Raw genomic sequence first — 27050 nt, 5'->3', positions numbered from 1 at the left:
CCCCCATAAAGTGCCAATGACGCTTGTACACTAGAGATAGCATTCCATCAGGTCCAAGTGCCTTAAGATCACCAATATGGTCCAATACCGCCTTGACCTCTTCTCTCGTAAATTCAACTTCTAGTATAAGCCTCATACCCTCTGTGATCTGTGGCTCGACTTTTTGAATAAGCTCATTCATCCTGGTGCCTGCTGATGAGGTGAATAGTTCCTGAAAAAATGAGCAAATATAGTTAGAAGTCACTCTCCCTCCTTCACTACTGATCCGTCCTCCCTTCTTAACTCCTTCACTCTATTAGTCTTCCGTCTAGCATTTGCCACGGCAAGTACTTTGTGCTTCTATTACCATCCCGCAGCCATGTAACATGTGATCGCTGCTTAGCTTTTATCTTCTTCTTCTCTTCTAACTCTTCCACACCAGACCGAAGTCTAGCCTCCTCCCTAATCTTGGTTTCTGACACCGGGGCACACATACACTTCTCCAAGTCTCGTTTTGCTTTTTTAAGTCGGCCTTCTAGCTCCCCCGCAACTTCTTTGTGCCATTTCGTCATTCTTCCTGCAACACTCCGCAGCGCTTGGGCCACATTTGCTGTCTCTCCCAGCATACCCTCCTCCCACGCTCCTTGTATTTCAGCGCTACAACCTTCTTCCTTGAGCCACCACGCCTCGAACCTGAACCACCTATCCCCACGTGCCAGCGTTCTGCCTTCTCCTTGGGTGCACACTATAACCGGCCGATGATCCGAGTGTCTGGGCGGCCCATTGAGCACAGAATAATCTGGGAACATCTTGCACCAAGCTGAGTTAGCCGTGGCTCGTTCCAGCCATTCACATATGTAATTGTTGATGTCCTTGCTGTGATTCCTCCAAGTATATTTATCCCCTGAATAGCCAATGTCGCTGAGTTCACAAGCTACCAAAGCTTCCCGGAAATTATCCATCATGATTTGTGGCCGCAACACTCCTCCAACCTTTTCATCATCCAAGAGGATTTCATTAAAGTCTCCTAGGCATAGCCATCGCCAACCATCCTGATGTTGTTGCCCCAACAGTCTTAGTGTACGCCATGTGTCTTCCTTCCGCTTCGTAACTGACTCACCATATACACCTATCAACCTCCATATCCTTCCATCCTCCTCCGTCACATCAACATCTATATGTCTCCTACCGTACGATCTGAGCGCCACGTCTATACCGCGTCGCCAGAACAACACCCCCCCTACTTCTTCCTTCCGAATTCCATGCTGTCATATGAACAAGGCCAGTCATCCACCTGAATTTCTCGAGCTCTTTCACCGTCATTTTCGTCTCCGCCAAGAACACAATGTCGGGCTCCTTCGTCCTCCCCGGGTCGAGGAGGCTGCGAACTACCGGGCCGTTCCCGAGCCCCCGGCAGTTCCTACCGATGATTTTCATTGCTCCTGGCGGGGCTGCTCTGACAACCCGGCCGGTATGCTAGTAGTGATGACTTCCACCTCCTCCACCTCTCCTGGAACAACCATCTCATCACCAACAGTTTTGCCCTTCTTGTGGTCCCTCTCCATATCTTCATCCACCAAACTCCTCTTCTGACCTAGCACCACTTCCCTCTCCTTCGACCTCTCTATTGGTCTCTCCCTCCCCTCCTTGCTAAGCTTCTTGAAACGTTTGCCATTTACATTTCCTTTCTTCCCTCCCCCCCCCCCCCCCCCCGCAGTCCCCTTCCTACCAGCCTCCTTCTCGTCTCCACTCCCAACACCTTCATGCACAGCCTCGTGACCTTTCGGATCCACCACCATATCCTTAACCTGATCACTGTTATTAACTCGCTGGTCATCTCCAACCTCTAGGACCCCAACATTCACCGTATCCTTCCCCTCACCCCCTCCTCCTTCCAGCAGTAGTTTCTTGGGGTTGCCTGTTCTTTCTCGCGAGAAATCAATTTTTGATGGGTTGGGCACTTCTTCTCCTCCTTCTATCTTGCCATCAGCTCGTCCACTAGACCGAGAATCACTCTTCCTCCAAGAAAGACTGTCGCTGCCACTTCCCGTTTTATGACTCGACCTGTTATAACCAAGTGTATTGCTTCCACCACCAACACGCCTTGAGCTGCGCCAAAACCCCTCATCTGATCATGTCTTCCTATACCCCATATCTGCTTTTCACCAACGGCAAATTGTGGTGCTTCTCCTTTCATCAGTTTTTCTTTACAGTCCTTCTCCCCATGTCCGATCATCCCACATGTGTAACAGAAATCGGGCAGGTACTCATACTCAAACCGGCACCATCCTCCTTCTCCTTCCCCCCTCATACTCTCAGCTACCTCCCCTTGCTTCCTCCCAGAACCCCGGCTCCCTTCATCCACCTCTTCATCCAGCGTGAACCCTCTCATGAGGGGCTTATTTATCATCATCCGGATCTTTATCCTCAAGAAGTTCCCTATTGCGTTTCCGTTAGAACCCTTATCCGCTTCCACAAACTGCCCTATAATGTTGCCTATCTCCTCAGCTGACTCCGCATTCATCATATCTAATGGCACATCAAAAACCGAACCCAGATCGGAATATTAGTGAACTCATAGTCATCCAGTCTTTTGCTCGGGTTGAAATCTTCCACCACAACTAACTCTTTGTCGAACATCCACGGCCCGCTGTCTATCGCCTTCCTCTTCCCGGATTCCTGGAAGAAAGCGAATAGGAACATGTTCTCCCCCACCTCCTTGCAATCGATCCCTTTGATAGGGCACCACACTTTGCCTAGAGAAAGCTTCGCCGCATCAGGATGTGCAAGCTTCTCCGAGATCACTTTCCCCACCGCCTGCGCCTCGTCACTCTTCCCCTTCTCCTTGGCTGCGATTTTGATGGGTTAGTGACTTGATGCGTGTTTTTAGCGTTAAACAACGGAGGATTAAAGGGCCATTAGATCTTGTTGATAGATCTTGTAGTGGATACTCCGCTCGGAGGAAGTTCAGCAGATTCACCACATCGAAGCGAGGGAAGGGCGAGTGCTCCGCGGCGAATCCGGGGCGGCGTGCTTCCATCTCCTCGGGCGGCGTCGTCAGGTTCATCTTCGGACCCCCCCCCCGCGGTCGCAGTCACTGGGTTAACTGTGTAGACCCGTTTCCCCTCGACCCGTTTCCCCAGGCGCTCGGACTGATTTCCCCTCGATCCGAGCCACACTCGTAGGGGCTACCCCCATATAGTTGGTGGACGCGGGACGGAGAAGATCCCAGCAAGCCGATCGAGGTTCCAATTTGAAGAATCTGTGCAGGATGGGGAGAAAGTTGCCCCCTTTTGCCCCGGCCGTGGTGTCGACGCAGACGGCGGCCGGAAGGAAACGCAAAACAGCCTCCTTGGCTCCGCTCACCCCCCGGAAGCGCTGGGTGCGGGCAAGCGGTGGCTGGGCGTCTCTGCCCATCGACATAATCTGCCTCATTCTCCGGCAGCTCGTCGCCATCGGCGGCGGCGGCGACGTTGTGGACTACATCGCCTTCCGCGCCGTCTGCTTCGGCTGGCGCGCCTGCACGCCCACGCCGCGTGACCCCACACTGCGGGATCCGCGCCTCCGGCCGCGCGCCTGGGTTGCGCTGTGCGACGGTGACGCGGTACGCCCGGACGACGCCTGCGAGATCCCCTTCTTCCACACGCGCACGGCCAGGTGCATCCGCGTTCGCCTGCCAGAGCTCCGACGCCACAGAATCGTCGGCTTCACCGACGGCCTCGTCATCCTCCTGCACAAGAGCACCACCGCTGTCCGCGTGCTTCACCCCTTCACGCTTGTCGCCGTTGACCTCCCGCCCCTCGCCGCCGTGTACCGCGAGGTGATCGGGCCAAAGAAGCACCATCTGCTTGAAATGAATGCTGTGGTATGCAGCAGCGCGACCTCCGCGAACTCCATCGCTGTCATGGTCTGGTTCCACTCGGCAAGGGTGGTGCTCGTCGCGGAGCCAGGTTCAGACTGGAAGGTACTCCATCGAGGGATTTATGTTCGGAGCATGCTGCAATTCCAAGGAAGGCTCTACGCCACCTTCTCGGCTTCAAAAGAGATCGTGCAGCTATATCCACCGAGACAACCACGGCTTGAGAATTCGCTGGTGGTTGCTCGTATTCCAGATATATTTGGTGAGCACATTTTCTGTCAGTTTTTCCTGGTGGAGTCTGGTGGACGAATGCTGCTCGTTGTACAGTATCCCCCTGGTCATGGAAGAAAGATGGAATGGTCACGACAAGTAGGCTTCAGGCTCTATGCAGTGGATTTGTGCAGCAAAGGCATTGGTAACTTGATTCCGGTGAGCTGCCTAGGTGATCGTGCGTTGTTTCTCAACAGCGATCGATGCCTGGCTGTTTCGGCCAGGGACCTCCCTTCTCTGAGCAGCAACTCCATCTACTTCTCTTTACCGGACAGCCCTGTTGTGGTGCACTCATTGAGGACTGGATTGTCGGAGCAGTTGGCGGAGCACTGCCAAATACACAACTCGGTGGATAGGATCCGCCCCTCTGTGCGCCCATTTAGCATTGTTGATCATCTTCTCACCTACTGCCATCCTTCTCACTGGTAAGTATCACTGGCCAGTTTCCTTCCTTGCATCCACACTGTACGTCTAATTCTAAGTTAAGTTTGATGGCCTTCCCTTCCACCAACATGTGTAGGACTGAAGGACTCATGTTTCATGAGTACCATCATATACCTGATTCTTTCAAGGAATTGAGGAAGAACATCCAGGCAAAAGATTCACGACTGCGGATTCCGCGCATCATGGGCCAGTGAAAAATCAAGGTACGGCAACTACAATGCCAATGGAGACTAAACCTCTTGGAACGGTCCTAGTTAACTCTGTGTGCACAACTTCTAAGCTGGTAATCTGTTTACGTATCAAATTTTATCACGCTGTTGTACATTCTATTTGACTCGACTCAGACATTATCTTATTTTAATGCGATACAACTATTAAGAGTGAACCAATTCTAATTATCTTTTTGGTGAACAACAATGTTTATAGGTTCTGGAGACATATGCCAAAGAAGTGGGGAGAGTCTGAAGCCATGCTGAGAAATAGGGGCACCAGCCTGAATACAACAGCCTATTATTCTAACAGTCTCATCCGGCCACTACCGGTCTGCAACGTCCGCAGCAGTGTGTCATAAGAGCATGTTCTGCAACGTCCGCAGCAGTGTATCATAAGAGCATGTTCGACAGATGATGTAAAACGGTTGTTGCATTTTAAAAAACTGTCATTTGGGATACTTAAGCCAAAAAATTTGCTTCCGCATCTCAGTATCTCAATTTGGTCCCTCAAACGTTTACAGCAACCCAAAATTTTAGTTCGATGTGCTACAACACCTCTAGCTGATAAAGCAAAACCAAAACGCAGGTGCGCCATCACCAACCGCCTCCAACCGATGATATAAAACGATTGGGGACACTTAAAGCCAAAAAAAATTGGTAAATGTTTGCATCCGGTCGACCGGCCGAGTTTCGGTCGGTCGCATTGCTCACTCCGCGTTTCGCTCGTCTGTAGGTGGTCCACCACCGAACGAGTGCATGGATTTACCTTATCTCTTCAGGGGCAAAATGAGATCCACTCATTCTTCTGGTCGTGCACATGTGCATCTCCTCTGCACGGTGCTCAACGGTGCGGACGGCAGCGGTGACAAGTGCTGGAGACCGGCGGCGGCCGGTGTTGGGTATCCCGGCGACAAGTGATTGAGATCCGGTGTTTTGTATTTTTGCTGGAAGCAGCCCCAAATTTTGCTACCATTATCTTCTTTTGCTGGAACCAACCAATTCATTTTTGCTACAACATTTGTTTATTTTGTTGAAATCAGTGTATCAATTTTTTGCTTCTACCATCTTCGGTTTTTGCTGGAACCAATCCAAATTTTTGCTACCATGTTTCAGCAAGATGTGGATCGGTGAGATGTTTCGTTGAGACCGTCGGCAGGGACGACATGTATTCCAGTCGATTTGCTGGAACCGTCTTTTTGGTTTGCTACGACCGAAAAGTTTTTTTGCTGGATTGGCGAGATGTTTCGTTGTGATCGTCGATGATGACGGCATGTTTTTTTGCTGGAACCGGCATTTTTTGCTGGAAGCGGCAATGTTTTTTGCTGGAACTGTGTTTATTTTTTGCTACCACCGGTGTTTTGAGTGTTGGAACCGGCTCTAATTTTTGCTACTACAGGAGTTTCTGTGTTGCTGGAACAACAACCATTTTTTCATTGTTTGCTACCAATTGTGTTTTGGTTTGCTGGAACCATCTCTATTTTTTGCTACCAATTGGGATTCGATTTGCTGGAACCATCTCTATTTTTTGCTACCACTGCGAGCCATGGCGTCCTCGCCATTGATTCTGCTGGGGGACGAGGTCGTGGGCAGCACTGGCAAGGGGCGGGGCGGGCGGCTACTGTCGATGGCGAGGGGACAGACATGTGCTGCACGATGCGGAGGGGCGAAAGCCACCATGGCTCCCTGTGTTTTTTCTTCTCTGCTCAAAAAGACAACCGGCAATGGCGGCGAGCATCGGCGGCGAGGACGGACGGCGAGGGCGCCGACCGGCGACGAGGACGTCGCGGTGGTACTTCAAGTTCGGTTGTTTTCTCACGGGGGTATGGCGGGGCCGCGGGGATGCAGAGCGTCGGCGGCGCTCGGGGGCGTTGCAATTTTTATCGCAGGGGAGGGGTAGGGGGCGAGGGAAGACTGCGAGGAGGACAAAGTTGGGGTTAGATCTGACGTTTTTAATCGCGTGTATCGGGCGGCCAGGGCTCGACCGGCCCAACCGTTCAGCCGGTGCGCTGGCGCCTAGCGTCGCCCCAAAAAAATTACTTCCGCATCTGCACTATCTCTATTGGCCAAAAAAATTGCTTCCGCTTCCGTGTATCTCTATTTGGTCCCTAAAACGTTTACAAAACCCTAAATTTTAGTTTCATGTGCTACAAATTTGCAGTACCTGATGCAGCAAAACCAAAACGTAGGTGCACGAACACCAACCGCCACTCCATGCTGATTCCGGATGGATTTCGTTGCACTCTACCACGGTGAGTCTATCGTCCGTCCCCGGCCTAGCCGCCATCTTGCTACCGTAGGATCGTAAGTATGTCTAGAGGGGAAGGGGGTTGAAAAGATTACTAAACACAAAAATGACTTTTTCCCCATGTTTTAATTTTCTTAGCAGATTTTACGCTTTTCTAGCTGTCACGCCCAATATGTGACCCTATCCAAAAGGAACTCGAAGGTCCCACCAAGGATAGACCCGCATATTGAAACGCTTTTGCAAGGTGGATATCATTACATCAACATTACATAAATAGATGGGGATACATACAAGAGGCATACAATGCCACATGAATACAACATCATCTTACATAAGAGCACCATCCGACTACGGATGAAACACAAACAGATACTCAAACGACATCCACCCTGCTAGCCCAGGCTGCCGACCTGGAACCTATCCCCTGATCGAAGAAGAAGCGGAAGAGAACTCCAAAACAAGCAAACATTGCTCTCGCATCATGATCATCGCATAACCTGTACATGCAACTGTTGTTGTAGTAATCTGTGAGCCATGAGGACTCAGCAATCCCGTTACCATGGGTATCAAGACTAGCAAAGCTTAATGGGAAAGGAAGGGGTAAAGTGGTGAGGTTGCAGCAGCGACTAAGCATGATATGGTGGCTAACATACGCAAATGAGAGCGAGAAGAGAAACAAAGGAACGGTCGTGAAGCTAGTAATGATCAAGAGATGATCCTGAACTCCTACTTACGTCAAACATAACCCAAAAACCGTGTTCACTTCCCGGGCTCCGCCGAAAAGAGACCATCATGGCTACACACGCGGTTGATGCGTTTTAATTCGGATCTGGTGTCAAGTTATCTACAACCGGACATTAACAAATTCCCATCTTCCACATAACTGCGGGCACGGCTCTCAAAAGTTTATACTCTGCAGGGGTGTCCCAACTTAGCCCATGATAAGCTCTCGCGATCAATGAAGGATATACCTTCTCCCAGGAAGACCCTATCAGTCTCGGAATCCCGGTTTACAAGACATTTCGACAATGGTAAAACAAGTCCAGCAAGACCGCCCGATGTGCCGACAATCCCGATAGGAGCTGCACATATCTCGTTCTCAGGGCAACACCAGATGAACACTACGTACAACTAAAACCAGACCTCAAGTTTCCCCGAGGTGGCGCTGCAAGTGGCTCTAGTTCGGACCAACACTTAGACAAGCATTGGCCCCGGGGGGGCTGAATAAAGATGACCCTCGAGAGAGCGACTCCCAAAGAAAAGTAGGTGGTGGTGAGGCAAATGGTAAAACCAAGGTTGGGCCTTGCTGGAGGAGTTTTATTCAAAGAGAACTGTCAAGGGGGTCCCATAAATCACACGACCGTGTAAGGAACGCAAAATCCGGGAACATAATACCGGTATGACAGAAACTAGGGCGGCAAGAGTGGAACAAAACACCAGGCATAAGGTCAAGCCTTCCACCCTTTACCAAGTGTATAGATGCATTAATAATATAAGAGATATTGTGATATCCCAACATAACCCTGTCCGCCATGGAGCAATCTTCAACTTCACCTGCAACTAACAACTCTATAAGAGGGGCTGAGCAAAGCGGTAACATAGCCAAACAACGGTTTGCTAGGAAGGGTGTCAAAGGTTAGAGGTTCATGGCAATTTGGGGAGGCTTGAAGAACAAGTGATAGGAAGCGCGGCATAGCGATAGAACGAAGCAACTAGCATAGCAATGATAGTAGTGAGATCCAGGGTAGCGGTCATCTTGCCTGAAATCCCACAAGGAAGAAGAACGTGTCCATGAAGAAGATGAAGGCACGAAGATGAACCAAGCCTAGACGAACGAATCCTCACGATCGCAACGAAACGGGAACTATCGAGAAGAAGCACACAACATAGTAAACACACCACACATGAACAAGGCATGATGCTCAATCAAGTATGATGCATGACAAGGCTACATGAAGCTACTCATGGCAAGAGATGATGCAAACAAGAACAACACATCAATGCAAGTTTAAATGAGGCCGGAAACAACATATAACAAATCCGGTAAGTCCTCATATGCAACTTTCGAAGTTGGTCCAGAACTGATTAAACCTTATTTTTCAAGTTGTTAAACAGCAAGTTAAGATGCACTACGATGAACTACACGAAATTCTAGTCAAGTTACATATGAAGTTCATTTAATTCGGAGCTACGGCCTAGAAGATATGAGCAAAACAAGTTAAACATGGCATTGATGCTAAATGCATCCAAACATCAAGTAAACACCTCCAAACAAGGATGCAACATGATAATATGAAACTACATGCAAAATCAAGCAAGTTTCATATGGAGCACACTCAAAATGGAGCAACGGTTCAACACATACACTCTATACAAGTTTAAAGGACAAGCTGTCCAAAACAGCAACTTGGCATATTGCAAGCATCAAAACAACAAGCTACAGCATCCCAACGTAATAACAAAAGGCATGGGCATGAAGTACAGGTAAAGCATGACAAAAGATGAACACTGAGCTATCTCCAGAAATCAATAGATCATGCTCAAAAGGACATGGCAAGATTGCAAATAATAACAGTTTCAGGCTTAGCAGAAATAACATCAGGTTGCAACGTTTAGAGCTATCAAAAAACATGTTACGGGAACATATCATAGAAACTTAAGGCATGTCATGAATCTACTAATTGCATATAACAAAAGTCCCTTACTGACCATGAGCCAAAAAGGAGCAGAAGATATGATGACACCCATGTAAACATGGCAAATTATATGACAGATTCATACATGGCAGGAACAATAATAAGTAGGCATGTTGGTGAGCTTGAAACACTCACCACAGAGCAATACATGGCATGGCAAGGCAACCAACAGTAAGAGTACATGTTTAAGAAGCTAAGCATGGCAATAACAAGTTCATAGGATGCATGGATCACTAACAACAAACATGGCAACATTGAACTTAATGTTAACAGGCTGACAGCAACATTATTTAGCAAGTTGAGAGCACGATTACAACAGGTTACAACAGGCTATAAATGCAACCAGGGGCATGGATGTAATTTTTAGTGACATGCTTTGGCATTTTCTTAGGTAAATCTATGGTCAAAATTTTATACTAAATACGAGGTAGTATTCCCTCCGTCCCAAAATTCTTGTCTTACATTTGTTTAGATACGGATGTATCTAACACTAAAATGTAACTAGATACATCCGTATTTAGACAAATTTAAGACAAGAATTTTGGGACGGAGGGAGTACAAAAGTGGGCTATGTAGGCCAAAACACGTGCCAAATTCACTTATGATGCATTTGGCATCGATGCCCCTCCATTGCTCACCTAGTGCCCCAATCTGGATCACATACTTTGCTCCGGTGCCAAATAACTCACGCAATGGAAAAACACTGTGTGTTGATTTGACATCGATGCGTATTATGTGGCATACTTTTGCGAAACATGGCATCGGCCACATAGTGGAAGGCAACAAATGCCCAAGCTCTTCATGTGCTCCTAGTTAAATGAGAGGAAACAGAGAGAGAGAGAGAGGGAGAGAGAGAGAGAGAATATCACTAGCCAGCCAACCCTATCGTATGAGCGAATGATATTGGTACCTCTTGATGACACGGCAATCTTATACAGCCAGCTGCTCTAATATGTTCACTTCTTTTGCAGATAAAAAAAGACCCGAAAGTGAAAATTGTGTTGCACTATAACAATCTCCATCTTACAGAAATTGATTTGATCGACTACCGAGGCAGCACATCTGAGATTAAATTGGCCAGATTCTTTGTTCTGGAGGCAAGTGTGCTCAAGGTAATGAGGTTTGGTGTTCTCTGGCGCAACAATAAATGGCATGCTGATCACCGCAAGCGTCTAAGCCTAGATGACAAAGTCTCCGCAGAAGCTGAATTTGTTTTTGAAACATCAAGTGGCCAGAGATTCGAAAACTTATTTGCCCATTAGTGACTTGTCAGGGCGGTGGATTTTAGTTTGTACGATAATGCTGCATCCACCTAAAGTAACGAAAGTTCTTATGTAAACTTCCTAGTAATTCCCTCTTCGTAGGTGCAGCATTACTCCTAACATTTGTAATATCAGTTTGAAACTTGTAATATTGCCGTGTCCTATTCCTGCGTTTTCAAAATCCTACGAATTAAACAGGTCCTAAGTTGGTGATGATGTTGTGCCTCCCATCTTACACCAATAGCCGTCGGATCTAGATCTGATGCATACAAACCGAACTTCTCCATTTTTGCAAAAAGATGCCCGCATTTGTTCCCTATTTACAAACAACTCCTTGTCTCTCACAATCAGCCTTATCTCCTCCCCGCCACATCTAGAAGGCTGTGGAAAAATCTGGCGCGATGGCCGCTGCCGGCGCTGTCCACCCCCAATCTTGGTGTTCCGTGCAATGCACGGACATCTACGCACGGGAAATTATGTCGAACAGGGCTAGTTGTAAGCAGGCTAGCTCTACAGCCATGATGATAGTGACTGCAGACGGTGAGGCTGACTATGGTATGCCGAACACGGTGCCTATACTCAGGTGTCATGTCCGATGCAGGGTCTTGTCACTTCACTGTGAGGAGCAACACATAATAATTTGACCAACGGGTAGTACAGTGCTAGTACTCCTACTACATTGGTAGTACTACTATTAGTACTAGTAGCACCACCGTCTGGATTTAGGAGTACTACCACGTCCATCTGGATTTTAGTATTTGACTAGCAATATCTAGTAATGCATGTCACAAAAAATGTACTACTCCCTCTGTAAATAAATACATGGTGGTATTGTTTTATTCCTATCGGCGAGAGAACTTAATGTCTTTTTGCTAACTAATAGGATTACATGCAATGAACTAAACACTGCATGTCATGTTTGGTAGTCTCAAGTCAATGAAAGCATTCAAGGCCCACATCTCTCATTGGTTGATATGTCACGAAATAAGAAACAAGGAGGGAGTTAATGTATCGTGCCTAAGTGTTTTAGGATTATTTGGTTTTCGTAAGGTGACTTACACAACATTTTTGTTTACATGCATTAACATTTCATTAGTTAAATCAAAGGTCAAAACTTGGCGCAAAATGCAAAGGGGACCAATAAACCAGTAAACATCAAACTTCTCTCGTTTGGCCCCAACTAGAGGTCCAGTGAGATGACTATACTGCATCGGCACGGAGGGGGACGCAGCTTCATTGACTTACTGCAACTGCCTTTGGGTGAATGACACATGGGCCCAACGGGTGGCTAGCCCACCTATCATACGGCCAAAGGCAGGTGCAGTAGAGGGCCGAGGAGTAGTACGAAATCCTACGCACCTACGCACGCTAACCAAGGGCAAGAGTGATCACTCGAATCGCAAGATCAGTTGACTAGAAGCTAAGCTAGACCCATGGAGGCGATGAGCGCGAGCATCAGCCGGCTGTGCCAGATGGTCCACGATGCCGGCCAGTGGCCCGAAACCGAGCAACGTCTCCAGGTATTGCTTGAGGCCGCCAGGGCGAGGCGTCGCTTGGACGACAGCTTCGTCTCCTTGTTCGACGAGGTCCTCGTTGGTTTCCTCGACAAGTTCACCGTCATCAAGAAGCTCGCAGACGACTTTGACATACGCCTCCAGCAGACGCGCCCAGGCTCTACGATGACCGCCACCCTCATAGGCCACTATGGTGACAACCTCTTCGATGCACTGGTAGCCCTGCGACTGCCCGCCGTCGCACCGGAGAATGTCCACCTCGAGGTCACGCTCGCCGCGCAGCGCCTGGTGTAGCAAGACACCATCGACATAATCACCCACGTCTACGCGCAAATCGTCCACAAGGACTACTACATGAAAGAGGAGGACAATAGGACGCTGGCCTTCTTGGACCGCAAGGCAACCTTGGACGGCATTGTTCAGAAGCTGCTCCTCACACGTCGGTTGGTGACCCGGCGCACTAGGGAGTGAGGATGTCGTTGATGGATCCGCATGTATTTTTATCTTTCCGTCAAACCCATGTAGTAGTATATGGTACTACTAGTAATTATCTTACCTTCGCATCAACTTCATAATTTTTGTACGTACTCCATGCATGAACGGCGCCAGAACCAAACTTCTCATTACTCTAGGCAAAATCGTTATTTTCTATCTATCGGTCGCACCATGGAGCAGAACCAAATTTTACAACTTACGAGTTCAAAAGGAAAAGCCTGCCGTGTTCGTGTCGCACCCCCACATGGTTGGTCCGGCACGCCGCTCAAGGGGGAATGCGTGCGGTGTTTCTCCCTTAAAATATTGGCCAGGGGTAAAATTCAAACCAATATTTTTAGGAGCTCATAAATTTTTATTTTGGGCATTTGGAGTTAATGCAACAACTATTTGCATGGATTTATATTTGCTATATATTTAATATAAGTCCAATAATTTTGTAAAATTGTGTGGGGCTCTGGAATAGCTCAACTAGCCCACACAATATTTATCAGAAGCAGTAAATTTGATTAAGTTTGAAAACTAAATTAAAAACAAATTACAAAAAATAGAAAACAAAACAGAAAATATAAAACAGAGAAGAAAGACTTACCTGCACCCACCTGCGGCCTGCTACTGTAGCCTGCTGGTAGCCCAGCCCACCAACGCCCCCTTGTCATCTTCCTCCTCTGCCAGGAGGACAACCAGGTGCATGGCGAGTGCCGACGCTGCTCTGGACACCTCCTGCTTCCTCGGCCCCTTCTAGCGACGCCACGGAGACGCCCCAAAGCCCCTGTCCCCTCTCCCTCACTCGCCGCTCTCTCTCCCGTCCCCTGGCTCTCTCCCTTGAGCTCACCCGAGCGCAGCCGTCGTCGCCGACCAGCGCTCGCGCGGCCACAGCCACCCCCTTGCTTCCCTGACGTGTCTGAGAGCTCTGCCACATCGTCCTCGTCTTCTTCACCGAGTCACAGGAGTTGGGTCGCCCTGTGTTGCCGCCATCATCGTCTTCTTCCTTGTCAGCCGTCGGAGATCCCTCTCGCTGCTCCACTCACTCTGGTGCTTCCCCGAGCTCGTCAACCCGCCAAACATGCTCACCGTGAGATCCTGCCCCGAACCCCCCTCTCCTTTGCCTCGTTTGCACGTCACAGCCACAGTGTCGTCTGTGCTCGAATGCGCCGCCGCCGAGCTCGTCGCCGACGAGGCTCCGGTGACCATTTGGTCCCGTGCTTATGCCTGTTGGCCTTGTGAACGCGTGTAGAACACGTAGGTACTAATCGCTTGTTTCCCCGCACGCTACACCGTCGGTTTCGTCGACGTCCGAGCTCCGGCCGCCGCCGAAGTCGACACCGTGCTCAACTCCGGCTAGCTCGCGTCCTCCCACTGCCACCGCTGGATGCGGACGAGCTCCAGCTCGCCGTAGAATCCACCCGCATGACCAGCCGTGACCGGAAACAGCCGGCCGGTGATCGCCGCCGTACACTGCTTAGCGTCGGCGATTAGTTGCCGGCTAAACCCCATTGTTAGTGCTAATTAACCCCCCTACTCTCACTGACATGTGGGCCCCAGTGCCTAATTACTTAGTTAACTTCTCTGTTAGATTAGCACCGATCTCAGGGGGGCCCACCTATCACCTTTGACTTGGCCACATCACACGTTGACCAACCCCACACGTCAGTGTTGACCCGACTGACGTGGCTGTTGACCAGGCTCACCTTTCAGCTACACTAACCAGCCCTGGGTCATTGACTAGTGGACCCCACTGGTTAGATTTGACCTGGACCCGCCCCGTTGACCTGCTAACATCAGGGTGATGTCGTGCTGATGCGGTAAGTAATTTTCAGTATTTAAAATAATTTAGAAAATTCCAGAAAATTGTATACACTTGTAAAATTCGTAGAAAAATATCTGTAACTCCAAATAAGATAAATTATATATGAAAAATGATCAAAAAAATCCAATCTATCCATTTGTACCATTTTCATGCATGTTAGAACAACTTATAGCTGCTGTTTAGCACAAATCATATAAATGGCATTTGAAAATCCACATATGGAGTTTGAACTTGAATATTGTGTTCAAACCAACTCCATTTCAATCGTTGCTAGCTGCATTAGGCCAAATCACAGCATATTGCCATGTCATGATCATGCATCATATTGTGCATTGCATTGATTGTGTTCTTCCTTGTTTGCCGGTGTTTGTCCCCTCTCGATAGACGTGGTTTCGACAATGAGATCGATGACACCGATGAAGAACTATACTATCTTCAGATGTGCCAGGCAAGCAAAACCCCCTTGTTCATTCCGGTACAATCCCACTCCCTCGATTCTGCTCTCTTTTACTGCATTACGACAACAACGATTCAGCTGTTACTTGCTGCGGTAGTTGAACCCCTTTTCCTCTGAATGACCTGCCATTGCCACAGTAAATAGATGAAACCCACTAGCATGAGTAGGAGTTGTTTGAGCCCTGATGTGCCTACTCATTCATGCTTGTTTGTCATGCCTGCTACTGCCTAGAGTTGAGTCAGGTATGATTCATCGGGGATGAATCAGAATGGTGATGAACATGTCCTACTATGTGTGAGCTAAGTGTGTGAACACGATTTGGTAAAGGTATCAATGAGAGGCCATGTAGGAGTACATGGTGGGTTGTTTCATTGGAACCGTCCTTAAGCACTGAGATCTATATGTGTGATTTAAGATTCAGCTACTACCATGCATTGGGCCCTGAAATATGACCCCGCTCGATTTCTTAACCACCCTAGTCCTCTATCTAGGAGTTGCAAGTAGTTTCTGGTGTTTGTAGTTGCTGGAGGCCGTGCGCAGCGCTTACCGGAGGGGTGGGCTATGATGCGGTAGGCATGTGGCCGGGCATGCCGGGCGCCCGTTTGGTGTCGCGGAACCCTATACACATCGTTCGGGGCTGTATGTGGAAACCTCGGCCGGACTCCCTGCGGATGGAACCTGAATAGGAGATAAACCTGGACTAGAGACTTGAGTGTTTAGGTAGGTCATGGTCTACACCCACGTCGGCTTTCGCTTGAAGTCTGCCGAGCACATGTCGTGTGCAGACGCTAAGTGGTGGAAACATGTATGAAGAAGTACACCCCTGCAGGGTTAACATCATCTATTTGAATAGCCGCGTCCACTGTAAAGGACTACTTGGTTGCCTATATAGTTCATAGACAAGTGAAAGTGGATATTCTAAAATGCGCAAGATAAGCATGAGTGCTATGGATGGCGTTCTCATAGGAAGACGGGAGCGGATCCATAGTGGTGTATTGGTTGGTGAATATGTGGACTCGTGTGCGCCACCTCAAAAGAGTTACTTGCAGTCGTAGTTCAGGATTGCCAGCGAGTCAAAGTTGGCTTGCTGCAGTTAAACCCCACCATCCCCTTTGTTGATAATGATGCATATGTGGTTAGTTCTGATGTAAGTCTTGTTGGGTACATTTTTACTCACGTTTGCCTATTTTATGTTTTTGCAGAGACTTCTGACTCACTAGTAGTTTCGCGTGGACTTCGATGTTTAGCTTGTTACCTCAGCTATGATCTTGTGCCCTCGGCCGGATCTGGTAGATAGTCAGGCTTCTCAGCCTTTTTCATTTATAGATGTCTGTACTCAGACATGTTGAGCTTCCGCATGTGCTTTGACTTGTATGCTCTGAATGTTGGGTCATGAGACCCATGATTGTAATATCTCGCTCCTCGGAGCCTATTGAATAAATACTTGAGTTGTAGAGTCATGTTGTGATGCCATGTTGTATTTGCACATATCGAGCATATTGTGTGTATATTATTGAAATGCTTGGTATGTGTGGGATCTGACTATCTAGTTGTTTATCCTTGGTAGCCTCTCTTACCGGGAAATGTCTCTTAGTGCTTCCACTGAGCCCTGGTAGCTTGCTACTCCTCCGGAACACTTAGGCTGGCCGGCATGTGTCCTTCTTCGTTCCAGTCTCTGTCCCTTCGGGGAAATGTCACGCAGTGTCTACCTGAGTCCTGTTAGCTTGCTACAGCCTGGATTCTCCGAAGTCCTGCTAGCCCAGCTGCTACAGCCCGGATTCACTCGCTGATGACCGACATGTTCGTTGCTGGGTCACGTATGCCTGTCCCTGTAAGTTAGCACCACTTTGGGTTCACGACTAGCCATGTCAGCCAGGATTCTTTGACATATGGATGCTAGCGACACTATCATATACGTGTGCTAAAAGGCGCAAACGGTCCCGGGCCTGGTAAGGCAACACCCGTGGGAATACCATGCGTGAGGCCTGATACGTCTCCAACGTATCTATAATTTTTGATTGTTCCATGCTATATTATCTACTGTTTTAGGCAATATTGGGCTTTATTATCCACTTTTATATTATTTTTGGGACTAACCTATTAACCGGAGGCCCAGCCCAGATTTGCTGTTTTATGCCTATTTCACTGTTTCGAGGAAAAGGAATATCACACAGAGTCAAAACGGAATGAAATCAACTGGAAAAGTTATTTTTGGAAGGAAACCCACCTGATGGACTTGGACTCCACGGCAGAAGATACGGGAGGTGATCACGAGGGTGGGGGGCGCGCCCACCCCCTAGGGCGCGCCCCCCTGCCTCGTGGGGCCCCCGTAGCTCCACCGACGTACCCCCTGCACCCATATATACCTATGTACCCTAAAACTTCCAGAACAGAAGATAGATCGGGAGTTCCACTGCCGCAAGCCTCTGTAGCCACCAAAAACCTCTCGGGAGCCTGTTCCGGTGCCCTGCCGGAGGGGGAACCCATCATCGGTGGCCATCTTCATCATCCCGACGCTATCCATGACGAGGAGGGAGTAGTTCACCCTCGGGGCTGAGGATATGTACCAGTAGCTATGTGTTTGATCTCTCTCTCTTGTGTTCTCTCTTGTGTTCCCTCTATGGCACGATCTTGATGTATCCCGAGCTTTGCTATTGTAGTTGGATCTTATGATGTTTCTCCCCCTCTACTCTCTAGTGATGAATGTTGTTTCCCCTTTGAAGTTATCTTATCGGATTGAGTCTTTTATGAGAACACTTGATGTATGTCTTGCCGTGATTATCTGTGGTGACAATGGGATATCATGTGCCACTTGATGTATGTTTTGGTGATCAACTTGCGGGTTTCGTGACATTGGGAACCTATGCATAGGGGTTGGCACACGTTCTTGACTCTCCGATAGAAACTTTGGGGCACTCTTTGAAGTACTTTGTGTTGGTTGGATGAATCTGAGATTGTGTGATGCATATCGTATAATCATGCCCACGGATACTTGAGGTGACAATGGAGTATCTAGGTGACATTAGGGTTTTGGTTGATTTGTGTCTTAAGGTGTTATTCTAGTACAAAATCTTTTATAGATCGATCCAAAAGAATAACTTTGAGGTGGTTTCGTACCCTACCATAATCTCTACGTTTGTTCTCCGCTATTAGTGGCTTCGGAGTGACTCTTTGAAGCATGTTTAGGGCTTGTTATATGATCTATCTATGTTATTATTGTTGAGAGAACTTGCACTAGTGAAAGTATGAACCCTAGGCCTTGTTTCCTATCATTGCAATACCGTTTACGCTCACTTTTATCATTAGTTACCTTGCTGTTTTTATTATTTCAGATTACAAAAACATATATCTACTATCCATTTTGCACTTGTATCACCATCTCTTCACCGAACTAGTGCACCTATACAATTTACCATTGTATTGGGTGTGTTGGGGACACAAGAGACTCTTTGTTATTTGGTTGCAGGGTTGCATGAGAGAGACCATCTTCATCCTACGCCTCCTATGGATTGATAAACCTTAGGTCATCCACTTGAGGGAAATTTGCTACTGTCCTACAAACCTGTGCACTTGCAGGCCCAACAACGTCTACAATAAGAAGGTTGTGTAGTAGACATCAAGCTCTTTTCTGGCGCCATTGCCGGGGAGGCTAGGTAAGTGAAGGTATATCTTTAGATCTTGCAATCGAATCTTTTTGTTTCTTGTTTTAGCACTAGTCTAGTTTATAAAAGAAAACTACAAAAAAATGGAATTGAGTTTGTCTCATACGCTTCATCTTTTTAATATCTTTCGTGAGTATGATGGAAAGGAAAATTGTGCCAAAGTATTAGAAGAAGAATGCACTAAATTGTTTGGCACTAAATATTTGAATGATGAGCATGATTGCAATGTTGTTAGTACGAATTCTTGGAATATCCATGATGCTAATGATGATTGCACTAGTTATGATGAAAATGTCTCCTATAAACATGTCAACTTTTGTGGAGTGCATTGGGTTTGTAAGTACACACCAAATAGGGAAGATAGATATTGCAAGAGGCATAAGTACTTAGAAACCAAATTTTTGCAAGAAGAGCTAGATGAATGTGCTGAAAGATTCAATTTTTTTCATGCCCCTTGTGAACTTTGCAATGAACATGGTCATTTAAAGCTCCAATGCTATTTGTTTCATGATCAAGTCGTGTCCAAATATTGTGATAACTTGATTACCCTTGAGCATCATAAAGAACTTAGCCTTCTTTTGGGTTATGAAGAAATGAAACGTATAACTGAGGGTATTCCAAAATTTAGTCTTGATAAAATTCTTGATCTAGAAAAGATTTATATGTATTGTGCGGTGAATTGCATTGAAAATCCTTATATTGCCAATTACAGAAAGAAAAGAAAACAAATAGAAGATGAAGAGAATACTAATGAAAGGGAAGAGACTTCCCAATATCCTCCTATTATTTCTTATGATGAATCAGGTAACGAGGAGGAGCTTTCTATTCAACCAATCTCATCAATAAGGAGCTCAAAGAGGAAGGTTGAACACATAATGTGAAGAAGAAAAAGAAAATAAGGAGCAAGAAAGGTAGAAAGGTATCCCTCCCAAATGATGTTGCTCCTACTACTCATTGTGATGATGATAATTGCTTTACTATTGGTGTTATCCATACTATTAATGATGAGAGTGATTATGCTTATGATATGAAAAGGCCCAAGATTGGGGAAGCTATGTTTGATGAGGATGACATATTTGAGAATATATTTGCTGAAATTAATGTTTGTCCCAAGCTTGGGGATGCTATGTTTAATGAAGATGATAATTTTAGCCTCCCAAGTTTTGATATGCAAATGTATAGTGATGATAACATGCCTCCCACTTACGATGATTATATTGATGAATGTGGGTTTCGAAGAGTGTCAACTTTAGGAAGTAGTGATCCCACTATTTTGGAGGATGTTGAATTTTATGATATTTATGAAAGTGGATTTGGAGAGGTCATGACTTTACTTAGTAATGATTCCACTATCTTGGAAGAGGTTTCAATCGATTATGATGAGAACAAAGTTGCTACTTATGATGATTATTGTGATGAAACTTATGCTATAAAGAGTAGTGATGATTATATTTACAAATCTTGTCATGATTATGAATACCCTTTTTCTGAACATTACTCTTTTAATGTGGAAACAATTTTCAGTGTTCAAGTCTCTTATGATACTCCCACTATTTCGAATGAGAAGAATTTTGCTTATGTGGAGAGTAGTAAATTTTTTATGCTTGTAGATCATGAAAATAATGCTTTAGGTGCTGGTTACATTGTTGAATTCATTCATGATGCTACTGAAAAGTATTATGAGGGAGGAATATATGCTTGTAGGAATTGTAATAATGCCAAGTTTCCTCCCTATGCGCTTAAATTTTTGAAGTTATGCTTGTTTAGCCTTCCTATGCTTGTTGATTATTGTTCCCATAAGTCGTTTGCTCAAAAAATCCCTATGCATAGGAAGTGGGTTAGACTTAAATGTGCTAGTCATATGCTTCATGATGCTCCCGTTAAGTTTCAATTCTTATCTTTTGTGTGAGCATCATTGCCATCATCATGCCTAGCTAGAAAGGCATTAAAGAAAAGCGCTTGTTGGGAGACAACCCAATATTTATCCTTACTGTTTTTTTGTGTTCACATGATTATGCTACTGTAGTAATCATAATCATGTTTTATAGCTTTTGGTGATAGTTGTGTTGATCCTGTTTTGTTAATTCACAGAAACGTGCTTCTGATCTGATTATTTTGCTCTGGATTGGTACAAAAATTGCTTAGGACTTCCTAATTTGGTAGAATTTTTGGAGTTCCAGAAGTTTGCGTTAGCTACAGATTACTACAGACTATTCTGTTTTTGACAGATTCTGTTTTGCGTGTGTAGTTTGCTTATTTTGATGAATCTATGGCTAGTAAAATAGTTTATAATCCATAGAGAAGTTGGAATACAGTAGGTTTAACACCAATATAAATAAAGAATTAGTTCATTACAGTACCTTGAAGTAGTCTTTTGTTTTCTTTCTCTAACGGAGCTCACGAGATTTCTATTGAGTTTTGTGTTGTGAAGTTTTCAAGTTTTGGGTGAATTCTTTTGATGGATTATGGAACAAGGAGTGGCAAGAGCCAAAGCTTGGGGATGCCCATGGCACCCCCAAGATAATCCAAGGACACCAAAAAGTCAAAGCTTGGGGATGCCCCGGAAGGCATCCCCTCTTTCGTCTACTTCCATCGGTAATTTACTTGGAGCTATATTTTTATTCACCACATGATATGTGTTTTGCTTGGAGCATCTTGTATTATTTGCGTCTTTGCTTGTTAGTCTACCACAATCATCCTTGCTGTACACATCTTTTGAGAGAGCCATACATGAATTGGAATTTGCTAGAATACTCTATGTGCTTCACTTATATCTTTTGAGCTTGATAGTTTTGCTCATAGTGCTTCACTTATATCTTTTGAGCTAGATAATTTTTTCTCTAGTGCTTCACTTAGATCTTTTAGAGCATGGTGGTGGATTTGTTTTAAAGAAACTATTGATCTCTCATACTTCACTTAGATTGTTTTGAGAGTCGTTAATAGCATGGTAATTTGCTTAATGTTAATATACTTGGTATTCAAGATATGTGAAACTTTCTTTTGAGTGTGTTGAATACTAAGATAAGTTTGATGCTTGATAATTGTTTTGAGATATGGAGATGATAATATCAAAGTCATGCTAGTTGATTAATTGTGAATTTGAGAAATGCTTGTGTTGAAGTTTGCAAGTCCCGTAGCATGCACGTATGGTTAAAGTTGTGTAACAAATTTGAAACATGAAGTGTACCTGGCTTGTGCATCCTTACGAGTGGCGGTCGGGGACGAGCGATGATCTTTTCCTACCAATCTATCCCCCTAGGAGCATGCGCGTAGTACTTGGTTTTTGATGACTTCTAAATTTTTGCAATAAGTATATGAGTTCTTTTGACTAATGTTGAGTCCATGGATTATACGCACTCTCACCTTTCCGCCTTTGCTAGCCTCTTCGGTACCGTGCATTGCCCTTTCTCACCTTGAGAGTTGGTGCAAACTTCGCTGGTGCATCCAAACCCCGTGATACGATACGCTCTATCACACATAAACCTCCTTATATCATCATCAAAACAGCCACCATACCTACCTATCATGGCGTTTCCATAGCCATTCCGAGATATATTGCCATGCAACTTCCATCATCATCATTATGACATACATTACTTTTGTCATATTGCCATTGCATGATCATGTAGTTAACATCGTATTTGTGGCAAAGTCACCATGCATTATTTTTCATACATGTCACTCTTGATTCATTGCACCATCCCGGTACACTGCCGGAGGCATTCATATAGAGTCATATCTTGTTCCAAGTTTTGAGTTGTAATCCTTATGTTGTAATCAATAGAAGTGTGATGATCATCATTATTAGAGCATTGCCCAAAAAAAGAAAGGCCAAAAAAAGGCCCAAAAAAAGGGCAATGCTACTATATCTTTTTCCACACTTGTCCTTCAAAGTAGCACCTTGTTCTTCATATAGTGAGTCTCATATATTGTGCTTCAAAGTAGCACCTTGTTCTTCATGTAGTGAGTCTCATAAGTTATCTTTTTATACTAGTGGGAATTTTTCATTATAGAACTTGGCTTGTATATTCGTACGATTGGCTTCCTCAAATGCCCTAGGTCTTCATGAGCAAGCGAGTTGGATGCACACCCACTAGTTTTCTTTTGTTGAGCATTCATAGCTCTAGTGCATCCGTTGCATGGCAATCCCTACTCCTCATGTTAACATCAATTAATGGGCATCTCCATAGGCCGTTGATTATCCTCGTCAATATGAGACTTTCTCCTTTTTTGTCTTCTCCACACAATCCCCATCATCATATTCTATTCCACCCATAGTGCCATATCCATGGTTCACGCTCATGTATTGCATGAAGGTTGAAAAAGTTTGACATTATTTGAGTATGAAAGAATTGCTTGGCTTGTCATCGGGGTATAGAAGTTGGGAACATCTTTCTGTGACGAAAATGAAGCATAGCCTAACTATATGATTTTGTAGGGATGAACTTCCTCTTGCCATGCTATTTTGAGAAGACATGATTGCTTCGATTAGTATGCTTGAAGTACTATTATTTTTATGTCAATATGAACTTTTGTCTTGAATCTTTCGGATCTGAATATTCATATCACAAGTAAGAAGAGTTATATTGAAATTATGCAACTACCATTCCACATCAAAAATTATCTTTTTTATCATTTACCTACTCGAGGACGAGCAGGAATTAAGCTTGGGGATGCTTGATACGTCTCCAACGTATCTATAATTTTTGATTGCTCCATGCTATATTATCTACTGTTTTAGGCAATATTGGGCTTTATTATCCACTTTTATATTAATTTTGGGACTAACCTATTAACCGGAGGCCCAGCCCAGATTTGTTGTTTTATGCCTATTTCAGTGTTTCGAGGAAAAGGAATATCAGACGGAGTCAAAACGGAACGAAATCAACTGGAGAAGTTATTTTTGGAAGGAAACCCACCTGATGGACTTGGACTCCACGGCAGAAGATACGGGAGGTGCTCACGAGGGTGGGGGCGCGCCCCCCTGCCTTGTGGGGCCCCCGTAGCTCCACCGACATACCCCCTGCACCCATATATACCTACGTACCCTAAAACTTCCAGAATAGAAGATAGATCGGGAGTTCCACCGCCGCAAGCCTCTGTAGCCACCAAAAACCTCTCGGGAGCCCTTTCCGGCGCCTTGCCGGAGGGGGAACCCATCACCGGTGGCCATCTTCATCATGTCGGCGCTATCCATGACAAGGAGGGAGTAGTTCACCCTCGGGGCTGAGGGTATGTACCAGTAGCTATGTGTTTGATCTCTCTCTCTCTCGTGTTCTCTCTCGTGTTCCCTCTATGGCACGATCTTGATGTATCCCAGGCTTTGCTATTTTAGTTGGATCTTATGATGTTTCTCCCCCTCTACTCTCTTGTGATGAACTGAGTTTCCCCTTTGAAGTTATCTTATCGGATTGAGTCTTTTATGAGAACACTTCATGTATGTCTTGCCGTGATTATCTGTGGTGAGCATATCATGTGCCACTTGATGTATGTTTTGGTGATCAACTTGCGGGTTTCGTGACATTGGGAACCTATGCATAGGGGTTGGCACACGTTCTTGACTCTCTGATAGAAACTTTGGGGCGCTCTTTGAAGTACTTTGTGTTGGTTGCACTATAGGAATCAGCTACTTTGCCGTCCGCCACAGCGGACGGCAAAGCCAAGGATGGCGGACGGCAAAATGCTTTGTAGTCAGCGGCGGACGGCAAAGAGTGACGGCAAAGACAGGGTCGGCAAACAGGCCCTTTGCCGTCCGCTTTTTATGGCGGACGGCAAAGAGTGCTTTGCCTACAGCGGCGGACGGCAAAGAGGACTGACGGAAAAATACTGGCCGTCCGCCAGCGTTAGTCCGTTAGGCGGCTAACAGCAGCCTTTGCCGTCAGCCAGCGGACGGAAAATTTGCCAAATGTCTCATCTCTGAGAAAGCACAGGTGGCCGCCACGTGTCCCCTTTGCCGTCTGCCACGGGTCGGGGTGTCGGGGTTGGGGTCTCGGGGTCGGGGTCTCATGTCGGGGTGCCGGGTCGGGGTCATGGTGCCGTGTCGGGTCGGGGGTTTTTCCTCTTTTTTCCTTTTCTTCTTCTTCCTCTTCTTCCTTTTCTTCCTTTTCTTCCTTTTTTCCTTCTTCTTCTTCCTCCTTTCCTTTTTCCTCTTCTTCTTCTCCTCCTCTCCTCTTTTTTCTTCTTCTTCTTCCTCTTCTTCTTTTTTTTCTCCTCCTCCTCTTCTTCTTCTTCCTTTCCTTTTTCCTCTTCTTCTTCTCCTCCTCTCCTGTTTTTTTCTTCTTCTTCTTCTTCTTTCCTAAAACTGAACAAAACCTAAAACTAAACCTAAATCTAAAACTAAAACTGAAACTAAAACTAAATCTAAACTAAACATAAACATAAAACTAATAAAACAGAAAAAAGGGAAAAAACTAAATCTAAACCTAAAACTAAACTAAAACTAAACCTATGGGGCGGGGGGCCGAAGGGGCGACGGGGCGGGGGGCGGCGGGGCGGTGGGGCGACCGGGAGGCGGCGAGTGGTGGGGGCGGCGGCGCGCGTGTGGGAGCAGGGAGAGAAACAGAGAGAGAGGGCGGGGTGGGGCGCGCCGTTAGATATGTTAAATGTTTGTCGTCCGCCCTCTTTGCCGTCCGCTTTTTTGCTCTTTGCCGTCTGCTAGCAGACGGCAAAGAGGGGGGCGTTAAGTATTTTTTAAGCAGCTCCTTAGTGGGGCCCCCTCCATCTTTGCCGTCTGCTAGCCGACGGCAAAGAATCTTTGCCGTCAGCTAGCGGACGGCAAAGAACTGGCTGATGGCAAAGACTTTCTTTGCCATCAGCCAGTGCTTTGCCGTCTACTTTTGGTTAGCTGATGGAAAAGAGCGTCTTTGCCGTCTGCTAGCAAACGGCAAAGAGCTGGCAGATGGCAAAGTAGCTGATTCCAGTAGTGTTGGATGAATCTGAGATTGTGTGATGCATATCGTATAATCCTGCCCACGGATACTTGAGGTGACAATGGAGTATCTAGGTGACATTAGTGTTTTGGTTGATTTGTGTCTTAAGGTGTTATTCTAGTACGAACTCTTTTATAGATCAATCCGAAATAATAACTTTGAGGTGGTTTCGTACCCTACCATAATCTCTACGTTTGTTCTCCGCTATTAGTGGCTTCGGAGTGACTCTTTGTTGCATGTTGAGGGCTTGTTATATGATCTATCTATGTTATTATTGTTGAGAGAACTTGCACTAGTGAAAGTATGAACCCTAGGCCTTGTTTCCTATCATTGCAATACCGTTTACGCTCACTTTTATCATTAGTTACCTTACTGTTTTTATTACTTTAGATTAACCTATATCTACTATCCATTTTGCACGGGTATCACCATCTCTTCGTTGAATTAGTGCACCTATACAATTTACCATTGTATTGGGTGTGTTGGGGACACAAGAGACTCTTTGTTGTTTGGTTGCAGGGTTGCTTGAGAGAGACCATCTTCATCCTATGCCTCCTACGGATTGATAAACCTTAGGTCATCCACTTGAGGGAAATTTTCTATTGTCCTACAAACATGTGCACTTGCAGGCCCAACAACGTCTACAAGAAGAAGGTTGTGTAGTAGACATCAAGGCCGCAAAGTTATATGAGGTGTTAAATGCTAGCTGGTGTGGCATAGGATCGGGGTCCTGACATAGGCAGGTCCAATTGCCGAGTCAGTGAGGCCGGCGCGGTTGCGGTGGCGAGCGGCGGCAGGGAAATAGCGATGTCACGACGGTCGACGGCTACGGGGAAGCAGCGCCGGGACTCTGGATGGATCCGAAGTTGGAGCCGCTCCGGTGCCGTGAACAAAGGCGGGGGTGAATCGGCTCCGGTACGGTTCACGCGACCGTCGTCGAGGCAGCTCCAGCAGCACGGAGTAAGAGGCACACGGCCCAGTGCATGACGGAAAAAGGACAGCGTCTCCGGCATTGGGGAGGAGGGCGGCTGTGAAATTGGTGCAGTGGGGGCACCATGGAGGAGGGGCTGAGGTTTCGCGGCTCGGGAGAAGGGAGCTTCCCGGGGAGAAGGTGATTTGGCTCCCACGAGGTATGAATGGGGGGGCGGGGCGGGAATTGGGAGGGGAGTGGAACCATGTCTTACGGACGCATTTGTCTGAAATGTGAGGGGGAGTTACA

General features: G+C 46.2%; 1 protein-coding gene across 2 annotated transcripts; it reads left to right on the top strand.

Moving 5' to 3' along the window:
- The first annotated feature begins 3107 nt into the window (after nucleotides 1–3107).
- On the top strand, nucleotides 3108–5265 carry LOC123092813 (uncharacterized). Of its 2 annotated transcripts, none has more exons than XR_006444872.1 (3): nucleotides 3108–4533; nucleotides 4629–4835; nucleotides 4979–5265. XR_006444872.1 is itself a non-coding variant. In XM_044514645.1 (3 exons), the coding sequence occupies exons 1-2, from the start codon at nucleotides 3251–3253 to the stop codon at nucleotides 4744–4746; spliced, it is 1401 nt and encodes a 466-aa protein (XP_044370580.1). In that variant the 5' UTR covers nucleotides 3109–3250; the 3' UTR covers nucleotides 4747–4755; nucleotides 4979–5263. The 2 variants fall into 2 exon arrangements, 1 of the variants encoding a protein (XP_044370580.1); XM_044514645.1 differs by having other exon boundaries at nucleotides 3109–4533; nucleotides 4629–4755; nucleotides 4979–5263.
- Nucleotides 5266–27050: the final 21785 nt, after the last annotated feature.

This window comes from Triticum aestivum, chromosome 4B, assembly GCF_018294505.1.
Source record: "Triticum aestivum cultivar Chinese Spring chromosome 4B, IWGSC CS RefSeq v2.1, whole genome shotgun sequence".
Taxonomy (NCBI): domain Eukaryota; kingdom Viridiplantae; phylum Streptophyta; class Magnoliopsida; order Poales; family Poaceae; genus Triticum; species Triticum aestivum.
Note: the sequence above shows the minus strand (reverse complement) of the source record. Positions and strands in the feature narration are given on the sequence as shown.

Excerpts from the sequence above, each read along its gene's own strand:
- LOC123092813 (XM_044514645.1), top strand. The coding sequence starts at position 3,251 with ATGGGGAGAAAGTTGCCCCCTTTTGCCCCGGCCGTGGTGTCGACGCAG. Across the intron at positions 4,534-4,628 it reads TACTGCCATCCTTCTCACTG|GACTGAAGGACTCATGTTTC; the intron begins GTAAGTATCACT and ends CAACATGTGTAG.